The sequence below is a fragment of the Giraffa tippelskirchi genome, chromosome 2 (genome assembly GCF_054371585.1).
Source record: "Giraffa tippelskirchi isolate mGirTip1 chromosome 2, T2T-mGirTip1v1.2.pri, whole genome shotgun sequence".
Lineage (NCBI taxonomy): Eukaryota > Metazoa > Chordata > Mammalia > Artiodactyla > Giraffidae > Giraffa > Giraffa tippelskirchi.
Window position 1 is genome coordinate 177,401,884 of NC_137276.1, and position 12,496 is coordinate 177,414,379.

The following is a 12,496-nucleotide window of genomic DNA, read 5'->3' on the forward strand; positions in this document are numbered from 1 at the left end:
TGATGTGTGCCCCTAAGTTTGTCATCAACGTGAAATTATACAGTCATCTTTCAAGATAATTTAGAACATTTTAATGCTATATGTCACATGCCCAAAGTTCTGTAGTTGAGAACATTGAACACTCAATATGTAGTTGGACTCAAATCACTGTATCTTTTCTCTCTTCACTACCTGTAACTTTAAAACAACTTTGCTGAATTTTGTTACCTTTTATACTTACTCATATTGAGGAAACACAGTAGAAAATACAAAAGAACCTGAATATCTAAGATATTGGCCAGTTTCAGTCCTCATTTCTGCTCTCACATATTTTGATTAAAACTTCTATCTCATTTAAGGTTGAAAACCACATGTATTTCCTAAATTCAGAGGTTCTCAATAATTAAATGGGAAATACCTTGCATGCCTGTATTTTTCAGAATCAATAGTATCCTAAAGTAAGTTACTTTAAGAAAAAATATATGACTTATCTTTGGGTTTCTCAAAATCAGCCTAGGTAATGCCACTTCTCATCCTCTCCACCACTCTTGCTGGAGTAAAATAAAATTCAATGCACAAAATTCCCAGGTGGTGCTAATGGTAGAGAACCTGCCTGCCAATGCATGAGACACAAGAGACACGGATTCAATTCCAGAGTCAGGACAATCCCCTGGAGGAGGACATGGCAACCCACTCCAGTATTCTTGCCTGAAGAATCCCATCGACAGAGGAGCCTGGCGGGTTACAGTCCGTAGCATTGCAAAGAGTCAGATATGACTGAAGTGACTTGGCACACATGCACAAAATTCAATTCTAATTCCTGAAAAGTCTCCATCATATTTTTCTTTACAGTTATTAATTTAGGTAAAAAATTAATCAGTTGCAAATGTAAAGGCTTTTTATAACAGCTTGCTTTCCAATAAGAATAACATTTCTTTTCTTCCGTAGATGTTAGTAAGGAGGGTAACAAAGAACACAGGACATGCTATGAAAGAACTAGGTAGGTACCTCTCACCCTACAGATCTAGCATGACCATCTCTTTATCATCATCCCTTTAGAGAGGCAATGGTTTTGATAACTAAACTGATCTTTGAGGAGACCTACTTATTATCAATAATAAAGTGAATAACTCCAACAATCAACATGAGCATATCTTTGACTAAATGAGAATAGTGTAATATTATCCCTCCTCATTTGTTTTTTCTGCCTTATGTGACAATGAAGACCTTTTCATTTCTGTTTAAAGAAAACACATTAGCATGCCATGATTGTGCATGTGTTTATCAGGCTATAAATTCTATTTTCTTCCAAAAGTACTATCCTGAGCAACACAAAGAAAGAAGTTATTTTTTTCTCCATTTGCCATAGAGTTGCCATCTGAGGATTTAGGCTCTAAAATGAGTTGAAATCAGAACAGAATCTCATGGAATTGCTGAGCGCTAGGAGGCTCAGTGCTCAAACATGACAACAGCCTGTTCTCTGAATTGTGCCAGGTCATGGTCCTAGTGCAGGACAAATCCTGGGAGTGAGACAGACATCCCTACGGCATAGTGTTTATATATTCAGAGAAGGGAGTTTGGTACCGGATGGTGGCCAGTAAAAGAACACAGCAAATCTGGAAAGAGCCCAATCATGAGGGATCTTGCATGGCAGATAGTTGTCAAGCCAGACAAGAGGTCATGACCAAGAAAAACTCCTAAGTGGATGAAACTCTCATGGGCACCCAGGAATCTACATCACATTGACAGAAAAACATAGATGGATGCATCATCTAGACGCCCAGGCACGATGGGTGGAAATGACCCAGAATGAGTGAGAGGACTTGATCAGAAGCCATGTTTAAGCACACAGTCTATAGTCAGAAATCTTGATTCAAACAGAATAAAAAATTGGGTCATAAACTTTAGACCTAGAGCTCAGGATAGCCTCTCAGCGTCCAGTGTAGGTGAATCAGTATAACTGTTAATCGTAGGACTAGGTTTGTCTGTCCTTCTTCATGGGCTTAGACACAGTATGGGCTGCTAACAAGGAGATATAAGGCAGAACTCTGCAATTATGGATGACTTTCGATTGATTGAAGAAATCTCTTTAGGGAGAGATACATTTCCCTGTGATAAGAGTTGTGCTCCATGGGTTTAGAAAATAAATATTAGCTTACCGTCCACATGAAATATTTAAACAATGTCTTATTTCATCTGAAAATATTTTGTTATTTTTCAGGCTACTTAGAGTATGATCACCCAGAAATCGCTGTCACTATGAAAACAAAGGAGGAGATTAATGTCATGCTCAATTTGGCTAGAGAAATTGTTAAAGTTTTCAGGTTAAAAGGCATTCTTCATAAAATTGAAGGTTCTGAAATTAATAAGGTATGGTGGAATATTTCCAAAGCAAATATACTTACTAGATAGTCATTTATGATCTTCAAACCTGCTTTTGGTCCTTTCCAATACAGGCCTTTTCTGCAATGTAAATACAAAACTTAAAATAATTGTCTAAAGAAAAGTACCTACCAGAAGAGTTTCCTTCTCAACCTCTCTTTCCTTTCTTGTCACAATGAGGGACCACATCTTTCTATGCTTTGTACCCAAAACAAAGGTATAATGAAATCATTCTTCATCCTAGGCTAGACTGGGTATTAGTATGTTCCTGGCAATTATCTGTGACACCGAAATAATTTTCCCATATAAACTATGATTTATAAGAACACTCAATTATAGGGTAAAAACTAAGTAAGTTTTCTTTTTTCAAGTTTAAATGGCATCGGGATATGTAAAAAGATAGAGAGGGTCCCAACTCGTTCTGTAAGTATAAAATTTATGCCCCAAATCAGGAATAGTATAAGAAAAAAATAAAGCTATTATACTTGTGAATACATATATAAAACTTTTTAACATAATAGTAGCTAATTGAATCTGGCAGAATAGGCAAAGCATGATACACTATAACCAAAAAGTTTTGTCTCCCAAAATAGCTATATAACTCATTTATTGAGAGATCAAAGAAGAAAAGTCATTCGATAAAATTCAACTCTTATTCAGAATGTTCAAAGGCTAATAAAAGAAGTAGCATTCTTAATTAGATAAAGTATATATATTAAAAATATGAAGCAAACATTGTATTAGATGGCAAAACATTAAGCCGTATTCCCATCAAAGTCAGGAAAAAATAAGAATCAATAGTTCATTCCAAGTAGTGAAAGGTGAGTTTGTAGATCTTATCAGAAAAACAAAAGGAACTTGAAATATGGAAGTTTTGGAGAATGGACAAAACTATTATTGCTTATTGATTGTTTAATCTAAAACCCTGAGAAATTAACTTCAAATCAATAATATAGGACCAATAAAATAATTCAACAGGGCTTCCAGAAACAAGATCAACATTAAAAAGTATTCCACAACTAAAGAAAATGTGGAAAAATATTGTATTCACAGTAGTAATTAGAAACTCTAAAGCCATCAGCTTGAACTCAAGGTGAAATATAACACACATGTAGCAGGAACTAAAAGGCATATTTAAGCAGGCAGAAAAACAAGTCACCTTGAAAACAGGACCATGGAAATTATATTATCTGAAGAACAGAAAGAAAAAGATTGAAGAAAAGTGAACAGAGTCTAAGGGACCAGTGAGAAACCATCAGTGGACCAACATATGCATTGTAGGTGTCCCATGAAGACGAGAGAGAGAGAGAGAGAGAGAGAGAGAAAGGAACAGAGAGGAAATTTAAAGAAATATTGGCTTAAAACTTTCTAAATTTGACATCAAGCATGAATATTAACATCTAAGAAGCTCAGTGAACTTTAAGTAAAATGAACTCAAATAGACCCACATCAAGACATATTCTAACCAAATTGCTGAAAGATAGAGAACTTTGAAATCAGCAAAAGAGTAAAAATCCATCACATACAAGGGATCCTCAAAGAGATCATCATCAGATTTCTCATCAGAAATTTTGGAGACCAGAAGAAAGTGGGCTGATATGTTCAAAGTGCTAGAAGGAAAAAAGTAGTCAACTAAAAGGGCTTCCCAGGTGGCTAAGTGGTAAAGAAGTTGCCTGCCAAGCAGGAGATACAGGCTTGATCCATGGGCTGGGAAGATCCTCTGAAGAAGAAAATAGCAACCCACTCCAGTATTCTTGTCTGGGAAATCCCATGGATCGAGGAACCTGGCAGGCTATAGTCCATTGGGTCGCAAAGAGTCAGACACAACTCAGTGACTAAACAGCAGCAGCAGAAATCAACTAAGAACCTTATATCCAGCAAAACTGTCTTTTAGAAATGAGAGGAAAATGAAGACATTCTCAAACAAAAGCTGAGGGAGTTCATTAGCACTATACCTGCCCTGAAAGTAATGTTAAAAGATATCATGCAGATGGAAATGAAAGGACACTGGACAATAACTCAAATCCATATGAAGAAATAAAAACCTCAATAAAGGTAAGTACATGGGCAATTATTAAAGCTACTATTGTTGTAATAATGGTGTCTGATTCCACTTTTTGTTTTCTACATGATTTAAGACACTAATACATTTTTAAAAGTAACTATTTGTCTAAAAGCTAGAAGTATTATATCTTTGACTTATAATGTTATACTTTGTTTTCTACATAATTTAAGAGATGAGAGCATTTTTAAAAAATATTCATTTATGTTTTGGATAGACAACATATAAAGATGTAATTTGTGACATCAACTACAAGGGGTAAGGATGGAACTGTTAAAGGAGCAGAGTTTTGTATGTTGTGGAAGTTAAACTGGTATAAATTCAAATTAGAGTGCTATATTTTAGGATGCTAAATGTAATCCCCATGGTAATAAAAAGGAAAATAACTAAAGAATTACATAAAAATAGGCAAGAAGGGAGTTTCAAGTGTTTCACTACAAAAAAATCAACTAAATACAGAAGACAGTAATGCAGAAAAAGAGAGGCAAAGAAAGATACAAGATAATGATAAGACAGTCCACAAAAAAGGTAGAGGATATTTTCAAAATAAATATATCCAACAAAGGGCTCATTTTCATAATATATCTTAACAAATCAATAAGAACAAGACAGAAAATCAATATTTTTAAAAAATCAGCAAAAAGTTTGAACAGGCACTTCCCAACAGAGAATATTCTAGCAGCCAGTAAATATAAGAAAAGATGCCAAGTGTCATCATTATAAGCTTGATGCAAATAAAAAACTAAAATAAAATACCAATACACAATCATCAAAGTACTTAAAATTTAAAAAAAAAAAAGCCTGACAGTACCAAATGTAGGCAATGATGTGGAATAACTGGAACATTAGAAAGGGAGTATAAACTGATGCAATCACTTTGGAAAATTGTTTGGCAGAATTTACTAAATTTGAACATAAACATATCTTAAGGCACAGAAATTAAATTATGTAACCAGATATACAACAGAAATGTGTACATATGTACAGTGAACAAACACTCATAGCAAGTGGCATTTCAAAATTTCCGAACTGGAACAGCTCAAATGTCAATCAACAACAGATAAATAAAGCTGTGGTATATTCATAAAACATAATATTACACAACAGTGAACATGGAAAGAATTTTTGCTCCTTGCAACGTTATGGTTGGATGGCATCACTGACCCAGTGGACATGAGTTTGAGTAAACTCCAGGAGTTGGTGATAGACAGGGAGGCCTAGCGTGCTGCAGTCCATGGGGTCGCAAAGAATCAGACACGACTGAGCGACTGAACTGAACTGAACATTATAGATGAACTTCAGAAACATAATGTTGAACAAATGAAACACAAAGAGGTACATACACTGATTTCATGCAGATAACACTCAAAACTAGACAAAAGCTAAACCATGGTAATAGAAGAAGAGTGTTAATTTGGGGTAGAAGTAATGACTAGAAGAGAATATAAAAGAGGATTCTAAGGTGCAATAAATGTTTTTAATCTTGGTTATGGTTATGCAGATGTTTTCATTTTGTAAATGTTCTTTGAGCGGACATTTAGGGTTTGTGCACTTTTGCATATCTGCTATACTTCAGTAAAAAGATTTACTTTTAAAAATACTCTATGACTTCAGAATAATGATAACAGAAAAATGCTTCAAGAGGGGATAGGTTGAAGTTTTCCATGGAAGAACAGGAATCTCAGGAGATCAAGAAAAGGAAATGATACAAAATCATAATTGTTTTAAACGTTTCATTAACACCAGTTTTGTTCATCTCCTTTCTTAACTTTGGTGATTTTAGATAATAATGGCCAAAAAAAGAGACATACTTGATTTTCATCCTATATATAAACCTCTTACTGTTGATGAAGCACTCTATCATATTCCTTGGCTAGATAAAGACCAAGAACATATAAGCTTTATTCAGGTAATATTTGTATTTCCTGTTAATAATATCTGTAATGTACCAATAAATGATCTTTTAAAAATTAAATGTTTAGCCATGATACTCTTTATTATTCTTGATTACATATAGAGTAAAATCAAAATCAAAATCCCTTTGAATGACATGCAAAGTTCTCCCATAATCTGCCCCCTGCCTATCTCTCCATCTTTACCTTTAGTTATCCATATGTCATATACCCCAACTCAGAGGGTAAAGAATCTACCTGCAATGCAGGAGGCCCAGGTTCAGTCCCTAGGTCAGGAAGATCTTCTGAAGAAGGCAGTGGCAGCCCACTCCACTATTCTTGCCTGGAGAATTCGATGGACAGAGGAGCCTGGCAGGCCACAGTCCATGGGGTTGCAAAGAATTGGACATGACTGAGTGACTAAACACTTTCACTTTTGTTTCACTCATGATACCCCAACAACTTTATGCTTTTTAAATTCCATTCCTCTGTGGTGCTGTTTACTGATTGTAAAATGCCCTTTGTTTTCACTCCCCACCCCGCCCCTGCCACCAAACTGCCTCTGCTTATTTGTTCTCTGGAAACGTTCTCTAAAAAGTAGGCGTAAGAGTCAAATACCAGTAAAAGACTAATCTATGGTCCATCCAGAGTTTGGAGGACAAAAGGTGTCACCATTGCATCCACTATATACCTTTATTATAGCATAATTACATTACATTACAATTATTATCTTTATACCTCTCTCCCCTTCTATAATTTTTACCTTATCAAACTTTTGAGTACTCAGTGCCTACCATATTGTATCTCACATACCGGGTGTTCAATAAGTGTTTCTGAGATGAACAAATAAATGGATTTAACCTATTCTAATAACATTTTTCTATATCTAGTAAGTTCCAAAAGACCAATTATATGAATTTTTTCACCTGTTTAAAATACTTTGAATGATTGAATTTTTATTACTTCATCAGCTGTTTAGAGCAGGAGTATGTCTAAGACATATATATGTGCCATTAGCTTGTATCTGTCCAGATTATTTTTCATCCAAAGAAATATTTTCACCTTTCCATATATTCTAATTCCTAAGTTAGATTATTTCCTAATTTATGTATAAATACCCCACCTGAAAATACATATATTCATTAATATCCACTTTCTCTTTTTTACCCGTAATTCCTGTTTTCTCTTACAAATTTTGGAGAAGGCAATGGCACCCCACTCCAGTACTCTTGCCTGGAAAATTACTAATACAGTGCCTCAGATCTTTTTGAGTAATATTTACTTTAAAAGCATAAAACTTTTATTAAAATGTAAACTCTAATCACTGCTAAAATATTACTTATAGCTTATGTATTTGATGACATTTTTTAGGAAAGATCCAGAGTTGTAACATTTGATTGTGGAAATGATATATTTGAAGAAGGTGATGAGCCTAAAGGAATTTATGTAATTATTTCAGGCATGGTAAAGGTAAGGCAGAGATATTTATAAATGCACTTGTGAGTATTAGTTAAAAACATTACATAATTGAGAATAAATATCTTTCAATGGTAAGAACTCTATTAATCCTTTTTTTAGGACAGCAGCTACTATCCAAACAACAATTCTCTTCTTCAAACACAATGAATAACACCAGCTATCACTTGTTAAGCCATACTTTCCCATAGATAACAAGAAACTTTAAAAGGATCAGTATTAAGGTTGAAAGTTATAAGATAATTTGTTATTTGTCTTATATTTGAGTTAGGCATTTAGCTATTCTATGACAGGTATTAATTGGTTGAGTTGGTAGAATCAGAAAGATAAGAGTATTTAAGAATGTTTTGTTTCCAAGTCATTGCTAATTTAACAAATTCACTTTAAAAGTTATGAGTAATACATATTTTCAGGCAATATGTAAATATTAAAATTGTTAAACAAAGGGAAAAGCCATAAATTAAATAGTTTTGGTAAGTTAACTGGCCCACGTATTTTTTTTTCTTTCTTTGTTCTTGAACAGCTTCAAAGATCAAAGCCAGGTTTGGGAATTGATCAAATAATCTGGGAGTCAGAGGAGAAAGATTACCAGATAACTTATACAGACTTTGTGATCAGTGGCGCAGTAATAGGAGAGCTAAACTGCTTGACTAATGCACCCATGACATATTCTGCCACCTGCAAAACTGTAGTAGAGGTCAGAAAATGTCACCTTACGTCTTAGTATTGTAGCTTGTTAAATATCTAGTACCACATTTAAAGTTATTTTTGTATTTGTATATGTTTGTAGTCTAGTGAAAATATTTTAAGAAATAGGAATAATAAAGAAATAAAACTTGTTACAGAATTTTATGTACACAATGTAGTGTCCTAGCAAAATGGCTTGCAAAAGTTAACCTACCATATTGGAACAAGGATTTAACCAGAAAAACTGGTTATATGAGATGTCTCATGGGAAATTAGATGGGATATGTTAAACGTCAGTACCATAATTGGAGGGTAAAGAAGGGAAAAAGTCAAAGAGCTGGGATTTATTAATAGAAAGTTGAGCACAGTGAACAGAAGTTTCTGACACACAATTCACAACAAAATCCTCAAAGCAACAGGGGCTCCCATTGGCCTAATGTGAATTCAAAAAGAACAATGACTATAACAATAAAACCACAAACATATAAAAATTCATAAGTTGATAATGGTATCAAGTTTTTTATTTTAAAAAGATTGCTAGGATATCAATTTATGTCTCTGAAAATGAATTGGTTATTTTAAAAAAGAAATAATTAAACATTTATCCTGCCTTTCCTCTATGAACTCTTTCAAAGAAACTACAAAAAAAAAAAAAAGATGAGGAAAATCATTCTGTATAGAAGAATTTAAGCCAATAAATGTAGAATGAGAAAATTAAAATATCTCCATTTAGCCAGCCCTAATGAAATAATGGACCTATGCAATAATCACCAATTGATGCTAAAACTGCTGAGTGGAATGTTAGTGGAACACTTTATAATGAAAAACCATCCTAACATCACTTACAATCTTAGCATCACTAAAATAATGGCAACTGGGCATCACATGTTTCATGATCTGATGCAACAGAAGTACTAGCACCATGGACTCTTCTTGCACAAGAAAAGAGAAAACCTGAAGCCTCTAGGTCCAACCAGTTTACAGAAAATGCAGGAAACAAGTTAACTTACACCAAGAGAGAATAATTAGCTAAATCTAGAGTGTGGGATGCCAACAGGCCAATAACCCATTTATTTTTTAACAAATCGAAGGAATAAAAAGGGAAGAGGAAGGGGAGGAAGAAAAAGGCACAGGAAAATTTTGTCTGTATCATTCAGCAATGCATATTAGAATATTTATAAGTAAAATTATTTGATATCTGACATTTGCATAAAAATACTCTAGCCTTTTGCTTCTGAATATAAGGAAGTTACTGAGAACATAGTGGCACACTTACCATAAATAACCATAACTTGACAAAATAGATGAGGCAAATATTTTCAACCATTGGAAAACAGGAAGTGTTAAGTCTGGAAACCTCAAGAGAAGAGAAACTCACGAGATAAGTTCCTCATCCACCTTCACTCTCTGACTGGGACAGTTTTCTACTGCAGTTCATAAGAATCCAAGTGGAAAATAATGATCCTGCTGAACTGAGATGGGAGAGATTAGAAATTGTGGCAGCTAAAGTAGATTGGAATCTGTAGAGTGGGGCATAGGATCAGACTTCACAGAGGGAGACCTGAGGAATCTGTGTGGTGGTTCTCCACAAGTCCTTGGTTGAGGGATAGGCTGCAAATGCACAAGGTAAGACAAAACTAAATTACCAGATTACTAAGAATGGAACAGAGATGTTAAAGGCCAAGGAGTGTCAGGGATTCGAGATATTTTAAGGTTCTGTCTTAATAGAAAGGAGAGACTTTTTAAAACTTCTGGCATGCTGCTGAGTGACTAGAAGGAATACATCTTAAGAGCAAATATCATGGCCTAGTAAGACTAACTCTAAATTTACTAAAACAAGTCTGAGAGCAAGCCCTGGCAGACTTCAGTTTGGAGGTTAAGTACCATGAAATTACACAATCATGGGAAATGCCTAGAGTTTTCTACTGATTAAACAAAGCAAACTGTAAAACACAACCTATACAAAGTCAAGGTTATCAGACAGTAAATGAAGGGGTCTACTGCAACAAACATCAGCAATGATCAGAGGAAGATAACAGAATCTGGAATATTAACAATTTATCTTCAGGAATCATGAATTACTAAGCAAGCAAAGAAACATGAAAATGTGACCCTTAATGTGGAAAGGGGGAGTGGAACAACACTGAAATTACCCAGACTATGGACTAAATGAAGACACTAAATAGCTAAGAATAGATTCAAAGAACTAAAAGGAAACATGTTCAAGCAACCAAAGAAAAATATAATCTTTATGAGAGAAGACATAGGAAATATTGAAGAAAAGAATCAAATGAAAATTTTAGAACTTTAAAGAGTAGTTTGGGGATGGTAGTAAAAAAGATCAAGAAAGGAAAAATAACCCACTACTAAAGGCAAATATATAGTAGAGCCTGTGAATGAGTTAATTAAGTTATTACAAGATTAAAAGACAAAAAAATTGTAAAATCAACTAGGACTAGAATAAATAGTTAGAGATATGACATCAAAGACATAAAACCTGTGAGAAGAAAGTAAAGAAAGTAATTTTAGAATATGTTTGAACTTAAATGATTATCTGTTTAAAACAAGTAGATCTAGTTACAGGTTAACATATATGAACCTGATGGTAACCACAAGTCAAAAACCTACAAAAGACACACATAAAACTAGAGAAAGAAGGAACAAAGCATATGTCTAAAGAAAATCATCAAGCCACAAAGGAAGAAACTAAAAAAGAAGAAAGGGACAGAGAAGAACTGCAAAAGCAACCAAAAACAAGTGGCAATAAGCACACACCTATCAGTAATCATTTTAAATATCAATAGACTAAATGCTTCAGTCAGAAGATATAGGTTAGCTGATTGGATAAAAAACAATGCTGATTACCAGAGACTCACTTCAGAGCTGAAGATATACAGAGACTGAAAGTGAAGGAATGGGAAAAATATTTCATGCAAATAGAAATAAGAAAGCTGTGTAACAATACTCACATCAGGAATATAGACTTTAAAAGAAAGTCCATAACAAAAGACAAAGAAAGGAATTATATAATGATAAAGGGATCAATATAAGAAGAAGATACAACATTCACTAATATATATGCAGTGAATATAAGAAGCACCTAAACATATAAAGCAAATATTAACAGACATAAAGGGAGAAACTGACAATACAATAATAGTAGGGTACTTTTAATGCCCCATTTACATGAATGGACAGATAATTCAGACAGAAAATCAATATAGAAACAGTGGTCTTAAATGACACATTAAACTGATTGGACTTAATAGATATCTATAGAACATTCTAGTCAAAAATAGCAGAAGACACATTGTTTCCAAGTGTCCATAGAATGTTCTCCAGGATGGGTCACATGCTAGTCCATAAAACAAGTCTTGACAAATTTAAGAAGATATAAATATATTAAGCAGTTTTTTCAACCACAATGATAGAAAGCTAGAATCAATTACAGGAAGAAAACTGGGAAACACACAGACACATGGAGACTAAAAAACATGCTACCAAAAAATAAAATGTGAAGAAATCAAGAGAATATCATAAAATACTTCAAGACAAATGAAAACAAAAATGCAATTTTCCAAAACCTATGGGGTATTGCAAAAGAGTTCTGGGAGGGGGGTAGATTATAATAATACATGACTACTTCAAGAAATAAGAAAAATCACAAATAATCTAACTTATCATCTAAAGGAAATAGAATGAAAAACAAAGCCCAAAGTCCACAGAAGAAAAGAAATAATAAAGATTAGAGAAGAAATAAATAAACTAAGCGTCAAAAAAATGATAGAAAATATCAGTGAAACAAAGAGTAGTTTTTTGAAATGATAATCGGAATGGATAGGCTCTTAGCCAGGCTCAAGGGAAAAAGTAAGAGAGGGTCCAAATAAACAAAATAAGCAATGAAGGAGGAGAAATAACAACCAATATCCCAGAGATGCAAAAAATTATAAGAGAATTCTATGAACAGTTACGTGCCAACAAACTGGGAAACCTAAAACAAATGGATAAATTTCTAGAA

At 33.9% G+C, this 12,496-nt stretch overlaps 1 protein-coding gene across 2 annotated transcripts in view; it reads left to right on the plus strand.

The window, feature by feature from the left end:
- Nucleotides 1–12,496, plus strand: part of SLC9C1 (solute carrier family 9 member C1) — a 111,215-nt gene that overhangs the window by 77,523 nt on the left and 21,196 nt on the right. For both annotated transcript variants that reach the window (XM_081542250.1, XM_081542260.1), the window contains exons 19-23: nucleotides 928–979; nucleotides 2,201–2,349; nucleotides 6,207–6,332; nucleotides 7,687–7,785; nucleotides 8,315–8,488. In XM_081542250.1, the coding sequence (XP_081398376.1) occupies nucleotides 928–979; nucleotides 2,201–2,349; nucleotides 6,207–6,332; nucleotides 7,687–7,785; nucleotides 8,315–8,488 (600 nt within the window). The remainder of the gene's footprint in view (nucleotides 1–927; nucleotides 980–2,200; nucleotides 2,350–6,206; nucleotides 6,333–7,686; nucleotides 7,786–8,314; nucleotides 8,489–12,496) is intronic.